Source organism: Heteronotia binoei, chromosome 4 (assembly GCF_032191835.1).
Source record: "Heteronotia binoei isolate CCM8104 ecotype False Entrance Well chromosome 4, APGP_CSIRO_Hbin_v1, whole genome shotgun sequence".
Lineage (NCBI taxonomy): Eukaryota > Metazoa > Chordata > Lepidosauria > Squamata > Gekkonidae > Heteronotia > Heteronotia binoei.
In genome coordinates, this window is record NC_083226.1 from 142,027,327 (window position 1) to 142,051,844 (window position 24,518).

General features: G+C 42.6%; 1 protein-coding gene across 1 annotated transcript in view; it reads right to left on the reverse strand.

Annotated features, from left to right (window-relative positions):
• CWC27 (CWC27 spliceosome associated cyclophilin) overlaps positions 1 to 24,518 on the reverse strand; it is a 158,197-nt gene that overhangs the window by 62,469 nt on the left and 71,210 nt on the right. The window contains exon 11 of the mRNA XM_060235917.1: positions 7,108 to 7,211. Coding sequence (XP_060091900.1) covers positions 7,108 to 7,211 — 104 coding nt within the window. The remainder of the gene's footprint in view (positions 1 to 7,107; positions 7,212 to 24,518) is intronic.

Sequence of the window (24,518 nt, forward strand, 5' to 3'; positions counted from 1 at the left end):
CGCATCTTTCTGGCGGGATGGACATCGATGCCGAGGGACACCGCCTAGAATGCTGGGAAAGCCTCGACATATGAGATGCCTTGGATTACTGGTCCCAGTCTGCAAACTCCCGAGAGGGGTACCACTGGCGGGTGTGGATAGGCGTAGGGAGGCCACTGGCGCTGCTCCCACAGTGGAAGCGGTGGGAAGCGGCGAGCTACGGTGCTAGGTTCCAGCTCTCTCTGACCTCTTGCCTGATCCAGCGGTGGCAACGGCTCCATCGGTGCCGACACCTCCACCTCTGAGACAGAGTCGCTCTCACTGCAACGCCTCGAACCCTAAGAATGGGAGCACTGAGTGAGGTCGATCTCTTGCTCCTATGCCGATAGACACAACTGCTGCGAAGCACTGCCTCTCGACACCGAAGGGCTACGATGTGGGGACACCAAGATCTTCCTCGGTGGAGCGGTCGACATCGATGTCGAAGTGTCATGAGAAGGGGAAGGAGTGCGGGAAGATCTCTTCTTCCACTTCTCCTTAGAATTCACCTTCTTTGGTGTGGATGACCGGGTCCCTGAGTCATCCTGATGCTTCTTAGCTGGGGTGTCCACTGACCCTTCAGAAGGTCGCTTTGTGGAACGCCCGCACTCGACTGGCATCTTGGTCCTGATCGGCGATGTATCAGCCGATGTGACCGTCGGGGCCGTGGCCTCTCCCATCAGTACCGATGGGCCCGATGCCATCTTTTGAGGACAAAGTGCCGACTCAACCAACGCAGCCAAAAGCCTCGCTGCTCTATTCTTGCAAGTTTGCTTGGAAAAACTCAGGCAGTGTGAGCAAGAATCCACACGATGTCCCTCGCCCAAACAAAGAAGACAGAGGGAATGGCCGTCGGGGGGGGGCAATCTTCTTCCCACAGGAGTGGCACCTCTTAAAAAACCCCCAACGTCTTTCCATAGATGCCAAGGAAAAAACCCACGCAGGAAAGTCTCTGAGGGGAAAAACGGGGGGGGAACTGGGTCGCGAACGGCAAGTCCAACAATTTTTTTCCCAACACTAATTATCTAACAACTAACTAACTACACTAAGAAAATAACAAACGGGCTATATACAACAAGAAAAAGCAATCCTAAGATTACTTTACCGACCGGGGACACAAAAGGAGATCCTCCTAGCGCAGCGGTCAAAAAGAAACTAGCAGGATCCTCGCGCTGGCGAGCATGTGCACTGGGACGCCTGTGCATGCCTGTTGGTGCTGAGTGTGAAAAAATCCCGGGCTTTTTAGGTACCAATTTGGGGATCAGCGCAGGCACTCTATCCCATGAGTGTGAAGCACAGAGACCACGAAGATCTTGAAAGGATATGCTTTTGCTACAAAGTCTCTCTTTTGTAACAGAGATTCATGTTTTATTATTTATTGACTTCAGTTAAAACACTTGCGAGCCACCTTCCTACCTTACAGGAACTCAAGGCAGCTTACAATGTAAATTATAATAAAATACCATAAAATACATAAAACCTACTAGTTAAAATTGATAATTTAAAATTGCTGGTAGGCAGAAGAACTAATCAAATACTGTCATAAATATGAATATGTTCAGTCACCTCCTAAAGACTGAGAATGAGTGGGCCAGGCACACCTCCCTATGAAGGTTGTTCCAAAATCATAGAGCTACCATTGAAAAGGTTTTCTCTCATATACCCACCAGACAAGCCTCTTTTGGTTGTGAATAGGCAAAATAAACCAGAAAGCAAATGACATCTTCTCTTTCTAAACTTGTATCTGTATAGGGCTCAGCTTTATTGGCTGTCAATTTGAATAAAACATTTACATCGCTAAAGAGCTACGATTACTATAGGATCACTATCAGGAAAATGCCTGCCTATATCAAAGTTGTACAGCACCATGGAATGTTATAATTGTAACTGTATTTTATTGGTTTTAAACTGTAATTGTAAACATCTGAACTGACCATTAGCCACCCTGAGTCCACTTGCGGAGAGGGCGGGATAGAAATTTAAAGTAATAAATAAATAATACATGCAAAGACCCCAGAAGGAGATTTAAAAATTTAGCCCAGAAGGGTTTATAAAGAAAAAACAAAACAGCCTAACTATTTTAAACCGTCTAACTATTAAATTATTAAGGTAGTGCTGGACTTTTGCTTTTTTCTACTGCTATGGACAGACTAACATGGCTACCCATCTTTTATTTTTTAAACAATGGACAAACCAGACTGGCAAAAAGTTTGTGGTAAACCTTTCTACAAAAAGTATTGGTCATCTATGGTATTTTTAAGAGCAAAAAGTGTGTAGCATTGAACATCAGCTTGCATAATAGTTCTAAGCTGAAATGTGTGCCCCAGGCTGACCTTAATATTTCACCTGAGATGTCAAAACATCTAAATAATTTCCCAGCCCCCCCCCCCCCCCCAACAACATCTCTTCCTCCCTTGTCTGAGTTTATAGTTAGTCTGACCCCAAAGTGACTGGTTTTGGCACTCATCTTCTCATGGATGCAAAGTTCTCTCGTGTTGGGATTGCTTCCTCTCATATGAATCTGTCCATCTTGTGAGGGAACTTTTTCTAAAGCCCTAAAACACATGATGCTGCTTTCAGAAGAAAGATAGATCAACATTGGAGACTGGGTTTTATCTGTCATTTCACCAAGGCTCTGCACCTCACTCCCTGCAAAAGGTGCCACATCTGTAATCTTTGAGGCACCAGGCAAATAATTTTTTATTCTCTTCAAGTTTCTCATAATTGTGCCCCCTTCCATAATGTTGCTTTTCATGGCTGACTCAGGGACAGCTTTAAGCTGGGTGCTAGTCTTGTCAAGATCTGTAGGCTTTTAGATGTCTTATGTTCCATGGTCTTGTGTGGTTGCTTTAATATTTTGTTCTGGTTTTTATGCTGATATTTCTGCTAGGGTTTTGTTTTACTGCTTTAATAATATTTTAATATTAATTTTTCAAAATTTAATAAGAGACTAGGATGCACATGTTTTAAACAAATGCATAAATGAATCCCTGATGTCCTTCTTGTGCGGGTTCAAGTCATGAGCTTATTCTAGGACCATGCTCCTTGTTTCCTCTTCACCTCCACTGGGCTCAGGGAAACTCTCAATCTGCCTGAAGATGAGAACATTGTCTTTCTAGTATGTCAAGTGCTCATGTGTCACAAACATGCTAAGAAACTGATTAAGTCTGTCGCTGCAAGCAGCTCTTTTTTCTTTAACATCATTATTAAAGAAAGTTTAAGCTACTATAATGTTGTTAGTTCTTAATGTGCCACAGGGGTTTTTAACATTTCGATTACGGGTGATATATTCACTGTTTCAATTAAATTTTTGAGGTCTGACTATTGTTAGGTTTCTGTACCACCAGCCAGAGGAACATTTAACAGGCAGTTTTGATAGTAAGATTACAAAATAAAGGTTGAAAGATGTGTTTTTTGTTTCTACAGCAGCAGAAAATACTGGTACAGATGACGAATGACAATTAGTGTTCTGGAGTTGGAGGAAATAAATTGCAAAATGCTGTTATTAAATTTCTACCGTTTCTGCAGCAGCTATGTATTATATTTTTATTACATAGTGTAGTGTACTGGTTATACTGTCAGACTAAGCTCTGGGAGACTCAAATCTGAATCCTCATTCTGAATTATAAGCTTGATGGGTGACTTTAGCCCAATCACTATGGTTGGCAACCACCAAGTAATGGCTGGGAATCTCCTGCTATTATAACGGATTCCAGGGAAAAGATATCAGTTCATCTGGTGCAAATGGCTGCTCCAAATTTGGACTCCATGGTATTATTCCCCATTTAAGTCCCTCCCTCTCCAAACCCTGCCCTCCTCAAATTCCAGGCTCCACCCCTAGGGTTGCCAAGTCCAATTCAAGAAATATCTGGGGACTTTAGGGGTGGAGCTAGGAGACATTGGGGGTGGAGCCAGGAACAAGGGTGTGACAAGCATAATTGAACTCCAAGGGAGTTCTGGCCATTACATTTAAAGGGACAGCACACCTTTTTAAATGCCTTCCTTCCATAGGAAATAATGAAGGACAGGGATACCTTCTTTTGGGCCTCATAGAATTGGACTCCCTGGTCCAATCATTTTGAAACTTGGGGGGGTACTTTGGAGAGAGGCACTAGATACTATACTGAAAATTTGGTGCCTCTACCTCAAACAACAGCTCCCCCAGAGCCCCCAAAACCTCCAGATCAATTCTCCATTATACCCTATGAGAATCGATCTCCACATAGGGAATAATGAAGTACTCAGCAGACGTCCTCGCACACCCCCCCCCCGCCGTTTTCTGGCAACTCTGAAGCGAGGGATTGGCCTCTCTACTCACAAGTTGCAACCAACTTCTTCCAAGTAACATAGACACCCCATCCCAAGAGGAAACCCTTCCAATCGGAGACTGGAGCCTCTGGAGGGGGCAAGTCACATGGTGGCTTTGGGGGTGGGGCTTCCCCCTGCTGGCCAGCTGACTGGGGGTGGGAAGGAGCCTGGGAAAGCGGAAGAACCCCCACCGGGACCTGGGGATTGGCAAGCCTATCCACCCCCCCCAAAAAAACCTCCAGGTATTTGACAACTGGAGCTGGCAACCCTACCAGTCACACACTCTCAGCCTAACCTACCACACAGAGATGTTGTGAATAGAGATGGACATAAACTGATTTGTGAGCTATAATAAACTTGGCCCAGTTTGAAGCCCATGAGCTGATGTACAGGGAAGGCATCTTTCCCAAACATTTACCAAGCTTTTACCTGGTATGGCTGTTTGAGGCATTTAAACCTGACAGCTGAATGGCATGGGCCTGCCCATCAGCCATTAAATCCATCCATTTTGCTCCTACCGCTTTGAAGGGGGTCAGGCATTGAAAGGGGTTCTTTTTGGATAACCCCAAACCAGAATTTTTAGGTTTGTGCCCATCACTAGTTGTGAGGATAAAAGAGAAGAGGACAATGATGTAAGTTGCTTTGGGTTCCCACTGGAGATAGGGAAGATTATAAATGATGTCAAATGAATCTATGCTTATTCAATTTTTAGATGATATTAAATTGGGATTGGTAGCAAATATAGTAGAAAACAGAGTCAGCATACAAGATGCTCTTGTTGAGCTGGAAGACATTTCAGTTAGGATAAATGCAAAGTTCTTCATTTAGGTATAAAATCAAATGCGTAATTATTGGATGGGGGAGACTTGTCTTGGCAGTGTGTGAAAAGCAACAGCAATATTGATTCTGTAAACTCAGGCAGATCATGAGAGGGAGGGCAGGAAGGGTTGCATCAATGCTTAGTTCTTGTAGCCCAGGGAAACACCGATTGCCACTTCGTGTCAAGCATGGTTGAATATTACTGTCAATTGATTGTTTTAGGGTCCTGCCTAAAGCTGATCTGTGAATTGTCATGGAGGACCCAAGTCTATTTGTTTGTTATTCTTTCCCCTTTCCTTATCCCACTTTATGGCTGTTAATTAAGAGTAGTGTGAAGGGAACAAAGTAATCAGCACCTTCCCATATATCCTCCGGAGGGAGGATGAGACATCTGGTGAAAGCAAGGACAAAGTCCTGATAAATGTCCTGGGAAAGTAGACAGTCTGCTTGTTTAGGTGTGAACGCTTCCCCGCAGCCCCCTCCCTTGGAATCCTTTTGAAGTATGCCTTAAAAGTATGGTATCAATGTATCAGTTTCATTGCTCTCAAGAAATCGCTTCGGCTAAAGTATTGGTCTATCAATAAACATAGTCTTTGTATCCACTTCGACTCGTCATTGAACCCGCATGCTTGACACTTTGGGGTCAGAAAGCAATTTTCTCCAGTCCAGTTTGGCTAGGGATCTTGGAGGGGTTCCCCCCCTCATCTTCTGGGCATTGAGCAGGGGTCACTGGGGGTTTGGTGGGGAGGTAGTTGTGAATTTTCCACACTGTGCAGGGAGTTGGACTAGATGACCCTGGAAATCCCTTCCAATTCTATGATTCTATGAAATTAGTAGGAATGCAGTTTTCTTTTCTTTTGGGGTTTTTTTTTGGGGGGGGTGTGTATGTATATGTATGAATATACACACACCAAAAAAAAACCTTGAAAAAGAAAAGAAAACTGTTGCATTCTTACTGATTTCATATATATGTGTGTGTGTGTCTACACCTGGAAGTCATACTGACCTCCAGTGACTGACCCCTACTGGGAGCCTGGAGGATATTCAGAGAGGTGGCTAAATAGAGCCTGCCCCTGTACTCCCAAGTGGGTATTTCAAGGAAGTCTTCCATCCAAGTACTAACCACAATTGACTCTGCTTAGCTTCCAAGATCTGATGAGATCGGGCTTGCTTGGTCTATCCAGGTCAGGGCCAATGCACCAGTTTTCTAAGATATCTGGGAGCACCTCAGCATCTATATAAAGTGCTGAAGACAACAATGCTACAAGACAAGCAAAGACATTCAGTTTGTGCGGACTGTTTCTTCAGTTTTTTGGCAGAGTTACATTTCTTATGTAGAGTTACTCCAATCCATTGATTTTAATGCACTAAGACTGAAATAAGTCTGCAAAGGATTACATTGTAAGAGATGTAACCCTGGCAGACTGTACAGATGAAGTAAAGTTATACAGTCTCAGTTCTTAATGTCTGTCTTTTTGTCAAGACACTAAACACATCTTTACCCTGATATTATTTTTTAAAAAATCAAAATAACTAAAACAAACCCTCAAAGGCAAGTTGATTCCTCAACATGACCAGCAGAAAACCAAAGCTACATACCAACAAAAGCCCGGATAAATAACAAAGTTTGTACCCAATACCTAAAACTCAGCAATATAGGTGCTAAAGGTGTTCCAGATATATGGGTGCTGGCATTCCCTTGGACTCTGGTAGCTATTTATTCATTGGGATAAAGACAATGCACTTGGCAAGACCCCAAGGAATGCCAAAATCTTGAATAATATTTGTGAAGTGCCAACTCTTAATCAGAAGTCTAGTGAGTGAAGACAAGAACATGAGCCAGTAAGATTTGCTTTGCTGAAGCAATGGAGAACAATATAGCTTGAGGATATCTGGCACCTTCATCTCCCTGAGGAAATTAACCCTTTGCATCAGCATATGTTACCTTTCCACACCTCTTACCTTCAATTTTATTCTCCTTTGGATTTGTAGCATTTTCTTCCCTCTTTTGCTTTGCTGCTAGCAGTTCACGTTTCAGCTGTCGTGCTTCTTTCCGTAATTCCTCACTGCAGAGAAGAACGTTTACTTTTATCTAATTTTCTTAGTTTAGAAAGTCCATTAAATCTATGATATGAATATACAGCAATCTGTGCCTCTTAGATTAGGTCTAAAGAATGGTTTCTATTTATTTTAAAATTCAGTAATCTGCCTCATTTAAAATAACTTCACTGTGGTTAGCAGGAAAGTATAATAGAGTGAGAAAACTATAATTGTAATAAATTATGTTAATACCAATAGCCTATTCAGATAGTATAACAAGCAAGTTGAAACTACATTAAAAGATCTAAATACAATTTTCTTCCAAAATACTAACACGCACAGACAGGTCTCAATAGGCAGATATCCTTGCTGAGGCCACCACTGAGAAGGCCTGATCTGTGTTCTCAACCAGCCTGTGTTCATCAGGGCTGGATCTAGGGGGGAGCAGAAGGGGCACTTGCCCCAGGCACCACCAGAAGGGGGACACCAAATTGGGTATGGAGTCCATTCTATGCCATTGGTCCATAATACAGAATGAGCCCATCAGGGGTCACCATTTTTTAATTTTGTCCCCCCCCCCTCAAAAAACATGTAGATCTGGTCCTGGTGTTCATACAGGAATCATTCACACATTACAAGCAAGCCTGAGAGTATACTTGGTAGCAAACTCAATTGGAAGCTGAAGCCCAGTCACAACTCCTAATAAATAGTACCTTACAATATTCAAGTTTGCAAATATTTGTTTATTTAATTCCTATTTGATGGTTTAGTCTCTCTCTGTTCCCCTCCTCAAGTCCAACCTCCTTCCTTCCTTTCTTTCTTGACTTGAATCATGGGTTTTAATTATTGTACCAATGCCAACTACAGCCAACAGTAATCAGGAGCCTTATGAATGTACCATATATACAAAACACTGACTTGAGGAATGACAGCATAAGGTTTAAGGTTTATTGGATTTATATCCCACCCTCCCTGCCGAAACAGGCTCAGGGCAGCATCAGATAAAGGAGCTCACCCCTGTGTTTGCTTGGCAACTGAGGGGAGGATATTCTGCTACCCACAAAAAAGAGGAGGAAGAGGAAGGGCAAAACAAAATCACCTCTAGCTAGGCATGAGTTGCTCTGGGCCTGGAGGCAAGGGAAAACAATAATTCTGAATGAGAAGCCAAAACAAGCATTAAATCACACAGCCCATCATAAGGGGAACTTCATTAGTATCACATGAACAGCCCAGAGAACCACTGAATTATATAACCTTCTCCAGAATGGCAAATAAAGCTTTCATATAGAAGTGAAGAATGGTTTGGCAGAGGAAAGAAGCTATTTTGTCAGCTCCTGGCATAGGACAATCAAGTTTCAGTTCTGTTTTCTACTCTATATGTGTGGACGAACAAATCAATGACTTCATACCCCAGGATTATTGGTCTAGCACGTTTCCCAAGTATCCTATTTACAGTTCAACACAAACTTAAAGATGACTCAAGAGCAAGCAGTCAAGTCTGGAATAACAGATGAATTAAAGTGCATTAGATGAGCTTACACAGCAAATTCATACATTATACCTGAGAGTAGCTATTTATCTTTAAAGCAATAAACAGAAACAAAGGTGACACACGGAAATGTATGTAGATCCTTATTTTTTCCTTCACTTAAAGCTGAATGAATTATTTCTTATAGCAAGTCTGCTGTCTCATGTTATCCTTACCTAACAAAATGTATAGCATATTTTATTAATTAAAGGGAAGAGACACAGGAAGAATTTGCAAAAAGTGGCCACCTACAAAGACTCAAACATCTACTTCAGGGATCTTTAATGTGACACAGATCCATGAGGCTTGAATCTCACCTGCCCAGCCAGGAAATATAATGATTTCTTTTACAAATCACAAGGCTTATCAGCTTCTATTGTTCAAAACTGTTTCAACTTATTAATTAGCTGAGACCCCTCAAAATGTTTTTTCATGACTTCGAGACTTAAAGTGCAAGTTAATGTCCATCCCTAAGTATACAATCCTCCAAAATGACAGGAATCCTTGGTGCTGCTTGCCTCCTGAGGAGTCCAACAATATCTTTCTTCATCCAAAACTGATTCTAATAACACAGCAATGAGATGGTAATTATTATTCCCTTGTTTCAGACATTTCCTTCAGGGGAACTAGCATTGCTAACCTCCACATAGTAGCTGGAGATCACCCAGGATTACAACTGCTTTCTGGAAGAGAGATCAGTTCCCCTGGAAGAAATGGCTGCTTTGGAAGGTGGACTTTATGGCATTATACCCTGCTGCTTCTCTCCTCAAACCAAGATTCCCTCCCAAGGCTCCACCCTCAAAATCTCCAGGAATTTCCAAACCTTAGTCTGGCAACTCTAAGGGGAACTAATCTCTGTAATTGGGAGAACTGCTGTGATTCCAGGAGATCTCTAGCCCTCACCCAGAGGGTAGCAACCCTAGAAGGAGAGAAGAAGAAGAATTGCAGATTTATACCCCGCCCTTCTCTCTGAATCAGAGACTCAGAGCAAATCACAATCTCCTATATCTTCTCCCCCCACAACAGACACCCTGTGAGGTGGGTGGGGTTGAGAGAGCTCTTTACTGCAGCTGCCCTTTCAAGGACAACCTCTGCCAGAGCTATGGCTAACCCAAGGCCATTCCAGCAGGTGCAAATGGAGGAGTGGGGAATCAAACCCAGTTCTCCCACATAAGAGTCCACACACTTAACCACTACACCAAACTGGCTCTCAGGAAGGAAGCAGAAAAAGGGAAGAGACTATAGGGGTTTTCAGGAAAGGGAAAGAGGAAACAGTGGGTGAGGGGGAAGTGAAATGTCTTCCGCATGTTCCTATAGATTCCCATGCATAAATGTGAATGAAGAGCAGCAAATTTAATACTAAAGTCAGACTGAAAAGCTGCCAAGCATCCTTCTCATACAGAGCTGAGTTGCCTTGGAAAGTCATTTCACCTTTCTAGTTTTCCCCATTTGTATACAAAAACTCAATTGCTGACTGGATTAGTTAATATTAGTCCTCTCAACATGTAAAAGCACTTTTAGTATTAATAGCACAGGGTGGACTGACCATTAGACATTGCAGCACACATGCTGTGCTTTGCAAGCTGAAGTCACTTCCAAAGAATAAAAACCTTCTTTGTGATGATCCTTAACTCACAAGAACAAAATGTTTCAAAAGCTTAGCAAAGAACAACACATTAACATCCCCTGACATGTGGGATGTGCATTTGTGACAGAGCAAACCAGTCTTGTGAGCAGTAAGTTCTGGAGTGAAGCTGGTGAAGCCAACTGGAAAGACCCAAGCAAGGCTGCTGCAAAGAATGACTTTTTTTAAAAAAATACTGAAAATAATGAGAAATGCTAAGCATATAAAAGTTAATCCATTGTCATTTTAATTTCACCTGCCTGCTTAGAATGTCCTTCATCAGAATTTTTTTTTCTGAAGCATTTTATGCTCAGCAGCCATGACTGTGATTCTTTATACTATGTCAGCTTTAATAAGGTGTACTGAGAAAATGTACTACTGTAAGGTTTGCAATTAAAGGATCATTCAATATAATCAGAGGAGGAAAATGGTGAGAATAGTTTGGATGCAGGCCCTTTTATATCTTGTGGTAGTACTTCATAGTCTAGGCTAGCCTAATCTTGTCAGTTCTCAGAAGAAAAGTTGGCCTTGGCTAGTATTGAGATGGGAGCTTTCCAAGGAATACCAGGGTCGTGACATGGACGCAGCAATGGCACACCAGCTCTGAACATCTCTTGCTTTGAAAACCCTATGGGGTCACCATAAATCAACTTGAAAGGGGAAAACGGTTATTTCCTCATAGAAATCTGAAAATACTTTGCACCTTACTTAGTTTTAGGCCATCATCTTACTACTGTGCACTTGGGTACAGCAAAGCCAACTGGATTATGTAGGTAATGTGCATGCAGGATAGGGCATGCATAGCCACAGGGCCCAAGTGTTGGGTTTCTCCAGAGAGTCTCCTTGTTTGAATCCTGTTACACTGCCCTAAGCTTCTTGGAGGAAAAGTGGGTAAAATCTATTGAAACAAATAAATAATATTCCTTGCAAATCAGTAACAAAAGGGTTAATGATGCAAAGAACACTATTGGGTTGGATCCAACCATCCCCCCCCCCCAAAGTCTAATTATCCTTCTTACAGCAGTTTCTGTCCCATGTGCATTTGAACATGCAAGTCCTATGACCATCACCATTATAACCTTTTTATGATCAAAGGGGACCTGCTCCTTACCCTTTCACTAGAATAAAAGCTGTTTGAATCCAACACATTGTTTACCCATTTAGGACTGCACAGAGAAATCACAGCATGAAGCAGAGAAATAACGAGGTCCGCACTCATCACTGTGTTGAAACGAATTTTTACTTTGATATCAAGGCAGAACTTAGCCAACCATAGGCCCAATATGACTAAGTTAAAGTTATTTTCATTCAGACTGTTTTTATTCACACCCAAAACAAGCAGGCAGGCCCCCAAGCTTATCTAACTCAACATTCCCCACCCCCTTGCTCTCCTTCTACCTCCTGTCTCCATGCGTTATCAGCTCTTGCAAGAAGCTTCTCAAAGAGGCGGAGGCCCTTTTGTTATCTACTCTACAACCTTGAATTCGCACCCACTGAGACTATCTGGCCTCTAACGGACAGTTGCTTCAAACAAATATTGTAACAAACACCTTCTTTTCGAAGGCATAAGCATGCTTTTATTCATCATTATAGGGGTATTAATTAATTATTCAGGGGTTTCCCTTCAGTTATATACAAAGTCAAATATTCCCATAATTTTAAATTATAAGAAAATATCTCTATGCGATTCCACACACATGTGAGCTGGTTCTTGGAATCAGAATTTATATCTATGATCCTAATATTGCCAGCAGAGGTACATACTGTAGCGACATGGCAGTAAAAGATGGCAAGAATGCAGTGTCCAGTACAAAAAGTGTTTTTGACAGACCAGTTCCAAAAGACCAATAACAAGGAGCAGTATTTTAATAATGCAGAGACAAGAACAGCTGTCAATAAGAATAATAGTAGCACCATATGCCAACTAACTGGGGTCCCCCATTTTAACCAAAGTTTTGTGGGGGGAAATCCAAAGCTTTATTTTTCTGTGGGAAAAATTCCATTTCTAAATATTGTTTCAGTAACAATGAATGAATACCATTTCCAATTTACATCCCCCACCCCCAACAGCTGTCCCAAGGAACTGGGTGTGAAAGACTACATGAATGTTCTATTGATTTGCTAGCAGGGAAGGAAGGAAGAATACAGCATCTGCCTGGCTCTCCTGTCTCTTGTCTCTCCCTCACCATGAGGCAGTGGCACGCTCAAAATATTTAGCACCATCTACTTAGGTTAATTTGTTGTTTGTTTCTTAGATTTATATCCCACCCTTTCCGCCAAAGCAGGCTCAGGGTGGCTCTTTTTACTCTTTTTAATTATGAATTAATAAATGAATGTTTTTTTATCATTGTACACCTTGAGCCCTGTTTATAGACACCAAATTAAATAAACACAGATAACAAATCTGCATAACGAAAAAACAGGCTATGAATTCACCTGATAAAAAGGTTATGAATTCACCTGATTTTGTGATGCTTTAGGATTAGTCTCTATGGTGCCATAGAGATAAAGGCTAGAGCGCTACAAGCAGTCCTCCAGGGAGCCACGTGCACTGCTGAGTTGGTTTTCCCTAGGATGTGCTGGCATGTGGCACTGATTTTCCCCACCACCATTCCCCTCAGCCAATGACTGTGAAAGAGAAGCTGGCTGAGAATGCGGGAGGTGGGGAAGAAAAGAACTTGTGTGTCTATTTGTCTTCGTGTATGTGTGAGAGAGGCTGACTGAGAATGTGGGGAAGGGGAACAAAGAATGTGTACATTTGTTTACCTGTGTGTGAGAGAGGCTGACTGAGAATGTGGGTGTGTGGAAAGAATGTGTGTATTTTTGTTTGTCTATGTGAGACAGAGGTTGGCTGAGAATTTGAGGGGGGCATGGAATGAAAAAGAACATGTGTATGTGTTTATGTTCTGGGGCTGTCTGGTTCCTGGAGCTGCTCAGAAAAAGAAATTAGGGAAAAGCGGAGCTGGAAGTAACCAGCAGGCAGCAGGAAGTTCTCCTGTGTTTACCCAGCAGATGAGCCTAAGTACTTGGGCTTGAGATAGGTTGTCTGGCTGGGCTATTTGTCAGGAAAGGAAGAGGATTCCCTTGGCAACAAGAAAAGCTGAGCGTGTGGACTTAACTTGCTCTTGAGAAATCTTGCTGCACTCAGCAAAGGCTTAATTCCCCTCCCACTCTGTAAACTGACAACAAAACAATGTGCTTCCCCTAATTCCTTTGCAGATCTGGGTTGGAAAATAGAAACAAATGCATGGGGGTGGGCTGCTTAACAGTGCTAAGTTCAGTCCTTGGCATCTCCAGTTAAAGGTGTTTGAGAGAGGCATATTGATATTATTACAGTCAATCAAAATACAGTTTATATTATTTAGTGCACAGTTCTGCTACAGGTAAAAAGACGTTTCTCCAATTGTGCCCAGTTGCTCTGCTAAGACCCTAGAAGAAACCCAACTGGTTCACCAATCACACTGTTTTGCACAATGTTCTATGGGTGCTAGGAGAACTGGACTGCCATTCCCATCATGAAGGGTTGCCAGTCTCCCAGGTGGGTCCTAAAGATCTCCTGGAATTCCAGTTGATCTCCAGATTACAGAGATCAGTTCCTCTGGAGAAAAATAGTGGCTTTAGAGGGTGGACTCTAGCATTATACCTCACTGAGATTCCTCAGGAATTTCTCCAGGAATTTTCCAGTTGAAAGTTGGCAACCTAACCCCATGTCTCTCCAGAGGCTACTGATGTTTGCTTTCTTCTATCTATAACAGAGGGTAGATGGGTTTGCAGGTAAGTGGTCAAAAGTGAGTTTCAACATCAGCCCTGGAAGGTAGGTTATCCTCATCTTTCAGATGGAGTGATGGTATAGAAAGACAATGAATCTTAAAATGTAATGAGGTGCCCTGAGCCACCTTAAATTCTATAGACATTTTTGTAAGAGGTGTACAAAGACAAAAAAGAAAAAGCAGGGCTAAGGAGCCATGAAGTGTGGGAAGCACAGGATGGAATGTTGTTTTATAACGTTATAGTTCTATATTAAATCGAATGTTGCAATTGAAATGTCATGATGTATCTTATATTCTAATAGCAATGTCAAATAGCAATGTGGGCGGGTGCTAGTGTATGTGTGCAAGGTGGTGGTGGGGGAGAAGCATGACCCTGAGGGTCACCCCCAAATGGATGTAGGCCCGAAACTGGAAGTAGGCCCCCAAATCCCCAATATAACTTCCAGTGTCCTGGAGGACATAGGGAGACCCCCACTGGCCAGGTAAGTTGACCTGGCAACCCTAGTTTCTCCATCTCACAGTGCTGCCACCCGGCTGCCTGAAAACCAGAGGCTACTGTGTTGACTGTGCTTGTGCACACACAAAACCCACCCCCTCATGTTTGGGGGGAGGGGGTTATACCTTCCCAATGCATTTTTTAAGGATTTCAGGTTTTTCTGCAAACAAAGATTTTATTTATTTATTTTATTTATTTATTTAGAATTTATATCCCGCCCTTCCCACAAGTGGCTCAGGGCAGCTGAAAAATTTTAGATTTTTCTGCAAAGTTTGCTGGAAAATCTGTTCTGTGTCAGTGTGGCCTTGATCCATGGATTGATATATTTTCAGATGGGGCCCAAACTTCACTGTTAGATATTTAGAGGATGATGATATAGAATTAAATTATTACCTAGGTATAATAAATCTTAAAACCTGTAGCTAAAATAGCAGTTCTACAGTGATCATGTCAATAATATTCATATACACAAACAACTCAGCCTCAAACAACCTTGGTGAAATAGGAAAATATTACTACACTAACTTTAGCATTTAAGAAACTGAATCATACAGAGATGACTGGCTCAACTTTCTGAAAATAGGATCTCTGAAAATAAGGCCATAAATGGCTTATTCATAAATGTCTTGCAAATGAAATATAAATGGAAGTGAGGGATGCAAGCAGAATGGAAACCTGGATTTTTTGACAGATGTAACAGACCAACCACAAAAGTATCCTTCCTGTCTACTATTTCCACAATCTACAAGAAACTTAGGGTATTTTTTTCCTGGCTACTTGAACCTCTCCTTCTTGGAGCTCTAACAGATTTCACCAACAAAAAGAGCTTAAGTACTATGGCAAAGTCAGCCATTCAATATGCAGCTGCAGGAAATACAGAGGGGGAAATAATAAACAGAGGTGTAAAAATCCCTGGAGACTCAAAGTGCCTTAAAAAATTGATGGTGGCACCCAGGAATTTGAATCACTTTTCCAGATCTGAATTTTAAAGAAATTACCGCAACACTATGCCCACACTTTAGTTTCACATGTACATATGAAATACAGGGAGAAGGAAGGAAGTCTTTCTATGATACTGCATTTCCCAGTTTTGTATATATGTACAATATTTCTGCTTGCCTATTAAAAATGTCACCAATCTGCCCATACTTAGTTATTACAAGTCTGGTCAAAAACTGGATCATGTCAGCTGCTTGCCTGGAAGAAACAGTTATTGACCAATGTCTGTGACTATCTGATAATTCCTGTTTCTTGCCATTTGGCACTTCACACATTATGCTTTTCTTATGTCAAAAGATCCATGTAGGCAGTAATCATTCACACTTTCACAACTGTCTTCCTAATGCATGTTTATAAATTACATTTAGGTATTGCATCTGATAGGAAGGGCTTTAGCCCCCAAAATCTTATGCCTTAATAAATCTTCTGGAGATGCAATCCCAGACAGGTATGTTTTTTTTACAGGGAAAAGAAGACTATTACAGCACTTTAAAGGCCAAACTTATTTTGGCAAAACTATAACTGCAAAATTTCTGGAAATTCTGAAGCTATGGAAAAAATTTTTCCAGAAGGGTTTCCGGAATAAACAACTACACAGAAATTTGGGGAGAAATGGAAATATATGCAATACTTACTGTCCTATCAAACCTAAACTAATTTTATTGTTTTAACAAACATAAAATGCATCATAATGAAGTTAGTATATCAAATTTTAATATCTGACATATTTGTGGAATCAAAAAGTTATCTCTCTCTCTCGGCTTGACTTTGCGAACGAAGATTTAAGAAGGGTGCAGTAGTCCACGTCTGCTGCAGGCTTGCTGGTGGCTGACAAGACCAATGCGGGACAGGCAGATCCGGCCACAGTGGCTGCAGGGAAAAGTCTGATCTGGGGTTGGTACTGTAGCAGTGCGATTCTTCATCAATCTCCTTTTGTCCTCAAGACCAGCTATGCGTGCGTTCTCAAAGGAAGAGACAGCCTGGTGGATGGTGTGCCTCCATGCTTTGCGATCTGAGGCTAGGTCAGACCACTGGTGATGGTTGATGCAACAGGTGCCAAGGGATTTCTTCAAGGAGTCCTTGTACCTCTTCTTTGGTGCCCCTCTATTTCGATGGCCGGTGGAAAGTTCGCCATACAGAGCAATCTTGGGAAGGTGGTGGTTTTCCATCCTAGAAATATGCCCTGCCCAGCGCAGCTGCGTCTTCAACAGCAGTGCCTCGATGCTTGTAACCTCCGCCCTCTTGAGGACTTCAGTGTTGGTCACAAAGTCACTCCAGTGGATGTTGAGGATGGTGCGAAGGCAACGCTGATGAAAGCGCTCAAGGAGTCACAGGTGATGACGGTATAAAACCCACGATTCGGAGCCGTAGATGAGGGTTGTCATCACAACCGCTTTGTAAACATTGATCTTTGTGCCTTTTTTTCAGATGCTTGTTGCTCCACACTCTTTTGTGCAGTCGGCCAAATGCACGGTTTGCCTTTGCCAGCCTGTTGTCAATCTCCTTGTCGATCTTGGCATCTGAGGAGATGATGCACCCCAGGTAGCTGAACTGCTGGACTGTCTTTAGAACTGATTCACCCACAGTGATGCAGGGAGGGTGATAAATCTTCCTGGGGTGCAGGCTGGTGGAGAACTTCTGTCTTCTTCAGACTAACTTCTAGGCCGAATAGCTTGGCAGCCTCTGCAAAGCAGGACGTCATATGCTGCAGAGCTGATACTGAGTGGGAGACGAGTGCAGCATCATCAGCAAACAGTAGCTCTCGGATAAGTTTTTCCATTGTGTTGGAGTGAGCCTTTAGTCGCCTCAGGTTGAACAGGCTGCCATCAGTGCGATAGCGGATGTAGACATCATCGTCATCATCTAGATCTACTGCGGCTCTTTGAAGCATCATGCTAAAGAAGATCGTAAAGAGAGTTGGCGCGAGAATGCAGCCTTGCTTTACACCTGTGCCTATTGGGAAGGGCTCTGAGAGGTCGTTGCAGTGTCTGACTTGGCCTCGCTGGTCTTCATGTAGCTGGATGATCATGCTGAGGAACCTTGGGGGACATCCTAAACGTTCCAAGATTTGCCATAGGCCTTTCCTGCTAACGGTATTGAAAGCTTTGGTAAGGTCGACAAAAGTCACATATAGACCCTTGTTCTGTTCCCTGCATTTCTCTTGGAGCTGCCTGAGAACGAATACCATGTCGGTGGTGCTCCTGTTAGCTCTGAAGCCGCACTGGCTCTCTGGGAGGAGTTCTTCTGCAATGGTGGGCACCAGTCTGTTCAGGAGTATTCTGGCAAGGATTTTGCCTGCGATGGAGAGCAGGGTTATCCCCCGGTAGTTGGAGCAGTCTGACTTTTCCCCTTTGTTCTTGTGTAGAGTGATGATGATTGCATCGCGAAAGTCCTGTGGTAGTTTGCCTTGTTCCCAGCAGGTGACAAGTACTTTGTGAAGTGTGCTATGTAGTACTGTGCCCCCATGCTTCCAGATCTCTGGTGGGATTCCATCAACTCCCGCTGCCTTGCCACTTTTCAGTTGCTTGATGGCTTTAACAGTCTCTTCTAGGGTGGGGATCTCATCCAACTCTGTTTTCACTGGTTGAAGTTGGGTGAGGTGGATTGCTGAATCTTGAACTACGCGATTGGCACTGAAGAGAACCTGAAAATACTCCGACCACCGGTTCAGTATGGATGCCTTGTCTGTGAGGAGCACTTGGCCGTCTGCACTACGCAAGGGACTCTGAGCCTGATATGATGGGCCAAAAAAAATTGGGGGGGAGGGGTGGGCTCCCTCTTGGGTATCCTGCCCCCCCAAGGAAAGTGTATGCGCAATACATAGCCTCTCCTTTCCTGGTGTAGTGAACGCCGCATGATCACTGTCCGGCTATGCCTGGCAGATGGTCACTGCAATGGCCTCTCCTGCATTACTGCATCCATGGCAACACCTTCCTGCTGGTCCCCCCCTGTTTCTCACAGAGTTTGCCACGTCATGGTGCGGCCAAATGTCCAAAAAGTTATAAAGGTTTTAGTTTTATACAAGCACAATTACAAATATACTCAGTACTTGAGAGAAAACTGCAAGCTGATGCGCCCTATGCTATCTCAGCACATGCACCTTAATTTTTGCTGTCTGGTTAGAAAGAGTTCAGTTCTCAATAAAACTTTTAGAGTCTTTCTCTAAGGATTTGGTACAGTTTTTGCCCCACCACCTTCTGATCTTTTATCCCTTTCAGCATGGTGGGAGGGACAAGAACTTACTTGTTACCCAGTCTATGGATGTATGTATCAAAGTGGTTCGCACTATAGATTGAGGATGATGCTTTTGGTTTTTATGATTAAAAGAATAATGTATAAAGGATTTTTTGAAAACAAAAAAAATCAAGAGGATTGTGCTTTGTGCTGTACCGCGTGGTACAGTTGACACATTGAGGTGATCGAGGTAAGCTGTTCTGACATGGGCTTTAACATTTGGTGAATCTGGGCAATTTCAGTCAACAGTTCATTTTTAAAGAAGGTAAGAATGTCTGACATGCCTGGTTTAGATGGTGAAGATGGACTGAATTCCATTTTGTCTGCTTCGGTGGCCATGTTTTGCCGAGGGCCTGCTTGTTGTGTAGCTTTTTTCGGCGCGTTTTGTGAGGTAAGATAGGCTTTTAGTGTCAATTTTTTGGCGAGTCCGGTCGAACTCTTGTTGTTCCAACTTTTCGTACTGTCTGGGACATGATCTGAGCGGTCAAGAACGCGATTTTTGGTGGGTAGGGTTCAGAATGACGGGAGCTCCACTATTCTGCATCCCCCGTCTAAGCAGCTGACAGCACGCCCCCAGATGTGCAGAGTTGATGTCTCCTGGGTCTTCACAAACACCTCCTGTTGCAATGAGCTAGAGGAAAGCCATGACTGGCCCTTTGTTTCCGGGAGGAGGCACTACGGAGAAGAAGCAAGTGGGTACCTGGGGATCACTAATCTAAAACAATTAACACTTCCCTAGCAACGCAAGCTTAGACTAGAATCCTGATCAGTAACACCACTGAGGATATTATGCAGACTGCCCCAAACATCCTAAATGCGCACACTATGAATGTCTTATCTGCGAGTATAAACTAAAAGTCCATACTCTTCCAGATAACTGCGTTGAGAAATCAGTTCTCAGACTGAAAACTGCTCTGTTCTACATTTTTTCCTATAGAATCCATAAGGTTATAATCACATGCCTATGCCTTCTGCCATGCTTCTCAGTGTAAAATTTATATAGATCTTTTTTTTTTGAGACACAGAAAAAAAAGACAACTCTGTAAGAAGATCAGTATTATTGAGCAGTACTGCAGTTTAGAATATGTGAGCCCTTGAACTGAGTCTACATTACTAAATTACACTAGTTTAGAACACCTGGAACAGTCTAATAGTAAAAGTTAAGTACAGTTTCACCTGACTCCACTGATGTCAGAACTGCAGTGTCAGTCTCCCTCGAGTCATTTTCCTTCCATACAGTTTATCTGGGCACCCTTTTCCAAATAATCTATCTTGCCTGATCTTCTACAAGATTCTCCCCTGTCCTCCACTTACCCACTTCAGCACCAAGTGACATAAGTGATTCCAGCTAAGTAGTCTCTTAACCACTTTTAGTCCATAATAATGTCAAACAACATCTCTGTCCCTTTAATAAGAACCCAGAAGTATTAACTTTATTCTTTTGGAAGGCAGGTTCATAATCCCAATGTGATATTGCACTGCTTTTCAACACTCTTGAGTTTAAAAAGTGACTTGCTATGAAATGTGGGAAGCTGCTGTTCAGCTTTTATAAAGTTCAAACTGCTGGATTTGCAGCTATTTTCACAGTACTCTTAAGGCTGTGGCACAAATAAATGAGCATTCCATAAAAAAATAACAAAATACATTAACTTAATTAACAGCAGAGTATATGCCTATACAACAAATAACTTCTTGTTACACAGATTCAACACTTGCTGTTAGCTTTTGCCTGCTGTTCCCCAACATCTGACAAGAATTTACAACAGATGGAAGTGATTCTTCACCAAACAGCACACTCTTCATGTTAGCCAGTCTGCTGACTTAATCACAAACATACCAAATGTGTTGAAACAATAGCCTTGGAAAGGGTAGATGGATATGGGCTCAGCCTTCTTGTGGCCCTGGAATCCTGGAAAAGATACCAAATCCTCACTACTACTGTGAACATCTTGAGTTAATGTCGGACCACATTATGGTTTCACTCCAGATTCCCTGCATTCCAAGACACAAGAAGAAGCACAATACTTTTCTTCTCCATTCCTTATCTGGATCAAAATCTTACTATACGAACTACTTGTGTATAACATATATACTGAACATTTTATTGGCAAGAATGGATAAAATCAGGTACCAGTTAAGCAACTGCAATTATTGGAAGGCCAGAGAAGTCAATTTTATACAATGTGTGTGTACATATATACACTAAAACAACAATTCAGAGTTTTCACAATGAAGTCAACTGAATCAATGCTGTGGGGCGTCTACTGAGCTCAGCTTGGATATGGGTAAGGCCAAGTTTAAATCTTAGCACAACCAGAAGGCTCAGCAGGATACCTTTGCATTTCAGCATATCCTACCTCCAAGGAACCACTGGAAGGATAAAATAGAATTTTGTCTTGAAGACAGAATATGTGACAAAAATGAGTTATACTTCAGATACAATCCCTGAAATGTTGTTCGAAATCTGAATACTTCTAGCCATGTCCCATTATACTTAATGGAACAGCTGACTGGAACTCTTTGATGTCTGTTGTGATTTCTTACTCACTCTCACATAAAATACATTACTCTGGGTAGTAATGACCATGTTATTTTGGAATTTACAGTCTTGGGGAAGGGAAAAGCTGTATGTAGTCAGACATATAGGCTGGATTTCAGGAAAAAATACTGACAAACTTAGTAAACTTGAGTAAAATCCCAAGATCAGAAAGACTTAAGGAGAATGAAGTCCAAGATAGATGGGGGTTTCTTAAAAGCAAAATATTTAAGGCACAATCAGAAATGATTCCTATGAGAAGGAAAAATGGGAGGAGCAGAGGTGGCTCCATAAACAACTCTCTAAGGACTTGAGAAATAAAAAGACTCCTTACAAATGAAAGGGGGGCCTTATAACCAAGGATGAATATAAACAAATAACGAGTGTTTGTAAAGAGAGAGTTACAAAAGCTATAGCTCAGTATTGTTAGCCCTGGACCCCTTGGGCTAACTCTGGCCCTGATGCCAGATCTACAGGACCAGCGGTTATTATGGACATGTGCTACTAAAAGCATGTGCAACCTGCCTAACTGGACATTCAGTTTTGCGAGACATAGAGTATTGGGTCTAAATGCCAACCCAATATGGACATTTATCCAGTGTGAACCTTGCAGCAGTGCTTGCCAGACAGGTCCTCTGTCAGACCTGCTATTGGCATGACTGTGTGAGACTTCTCCCAACTAGAACGCAACTGCATCCCTGCCATCAGAAGACAGAAACCCAAAACAGTCCTTCCTGAAGCCATGTTCCTGGATGTCCTAAAAAGAACAACTCTCAGTCTTGTCAGACTTCATTAGGGCAAGACAAGAGGCTCATGTACTCCGGATGTGCCAAGGAAATGCAAATAGATGTGCCATGGAAATGCAAAGTTGAAGCTGAATCCAACGAAGACAGAGGTCCTTTGCTTGGGCCGTGGTGCCGTGGGAGGGGAAATCCCCCTTCCGGCTTTTGACGGTGTACCGCTGAAAGCGGCCCATAGGGTCAAGAGCTTGGGGGTTCTTCTGGAGCCTTCATTATCAATGGAGGCACAGATAGCGGCCACTGCCAAGTCCGGGTTTTTTCACCTTCGATGGGCGAAGCAGTTGGCCCCCTTCCTTGGGTGCCAGGACCTCGCAACGGTGATCCATGCTACAGTCACCTCGAGACTGGACTACTGTAACGCCTTCTACATGGGGCTGCCCTTGTGCCGAACTCGGCGGCTGCAGCTGGTGCAGAACGCAGCGGCTAGGCTGTTGTTGGGGCTCCCAAGATGGGAGCACATACAGCCGGGGCTGCGCGGACTGCACTGGCTGCCGGTGGTGTACCGAATTTGTTACAAGGTGCTGGTTATTACCTTTAAAGCCCTATATGGCTGAGGACCTGTCTACTTGAGGGACTGTATTTCCCCGTATGAACCCCAGAGAGCGCTGAGGTCAGCTGGAAAGAACCAGCTGAATATCCCTGGGCCAAGGGAGGCCAGATTGAAGACCACCCAGGATCAGGCCTTCTCCATAGCAGCTCCCCTACTGTGGAACCAACTCCCGGAGGAGGTACGGGCCCTGCGATGTTTAGACCAATTCCGTAGGGCCTGCAAGACCCACCTCTTTAAAATAGCCTTCACTTAATACCGAGCCAAGAAAGTCCTGCTGGATATGTTTTATGTTTTAGTCACTGGATTTTATGGAAGATCTTAACTATAGCACCATAATGTTAATCTTAATGTAAGTTTTAATGATTTTAAGGATGATTTTATAATTGAAATTGTAATTATTGTATACGGTTTTATTGTACATTGTATTTACGTGTTGTGAGCCGCCCTGAGCCTGCTTTGCGGGGAGGGCGGGATATAAATAAAATTATTATTATTATTATTATTATTATTATTATTATTATTATTATTATTATTATTATTATTATTAAATAGAGAAGCCAATGGTCAACAATAGACTCGCTTTCACATCTTCACACCCCAAAACAGTTCCTACCGACCATCAAAGCAAGTGTCTAGCACAATGGAAAAATCCAGAAAGGTTATTGCTGTCAAGGACTTAATCCAGTCACATAGACCATCTCCACTGTGTTTGCTCTGGTGTCACAATATATAGTGATTTGGTGCCAAATTCTCCATTCACATTTCTTTGTTTTATTGATGGTTTGCAATAGGTAAAACCATCAGTGCCCATCAATCCTTTTGTCTATACTCTTGGGAGTCATATCCAGGAGTGAGGTCAGGAGTCATCTGATAGCACCTCCAGACACTAATTTGGCTATATTAAGACCGGGTTTTGGCCAGCCAGGTGTTTCTCTTGTGATACCCCCTACCCTTGCCGCTTGAGCCACCCCCATATACCTGATTAGTATTGGGCCCTTATATTGGCAAGTTACGCTAGTCATTTCTTGCTCCCCCTTTCCCTCATCATCTTTTATTTTGCCTGGTGTTCCTGGATTCTTCAAGAGGTACAGTATTTCCTTGTCCATGTTATTTGTCCCTATGTGTTTCTCTATCCCATTTTCCTGCTATTTTTCCTAGGACTGTGTGATTGGTAGAGTGATTTGCTATTTTTGTATGCCTGTAATATTTTTCTTAATAAAAACCCTTATCGTTTACTAGAAAGATCTCCTTATTATTTAGAAGGGTTCCTGGGTAAACTGCCTCCTGTATACACAGGTAACTGACCCCGCACATTTGCCATCTTTGCCCCCTATATAAATTCCCTCATACCTCTTATGAGGGCAATTTGCCTAACAATATGAGTTTAGGCAAGCAGGAGAAGCTAAAAAAAGGGAAAAAAAAGGTTCTTTTTTATGTACAAAGTAAGAAAAAGAGCAAGGACATGGTAGGCGTCTTGTGGGGACAGGAAAGTGAAATTGTAACAGGTGATGAAGAAAGTGCAGAACTGCTCAGTTCCTACTTTTTCTCAGTCTTCTCTTGTGAGGGAAATGGTGTTCAACATAGCAAAAGCAGAACATATTATGAGGGAAGGTGATTGCAGTCTAGGATCAGCATAGGCTTTAGCATCTTTAAATAAACTAAATTCTCAGGGCCAGATAAACTGCACCAAAGGGTACGAAAAAAACTTGTGGACATAATTTATGAGCCCCTGTCCATTATTTTTGAGAATGATTGAAGAACAGGTGAGGTGCCAGAAGATTGGAGGCAGGCAAATG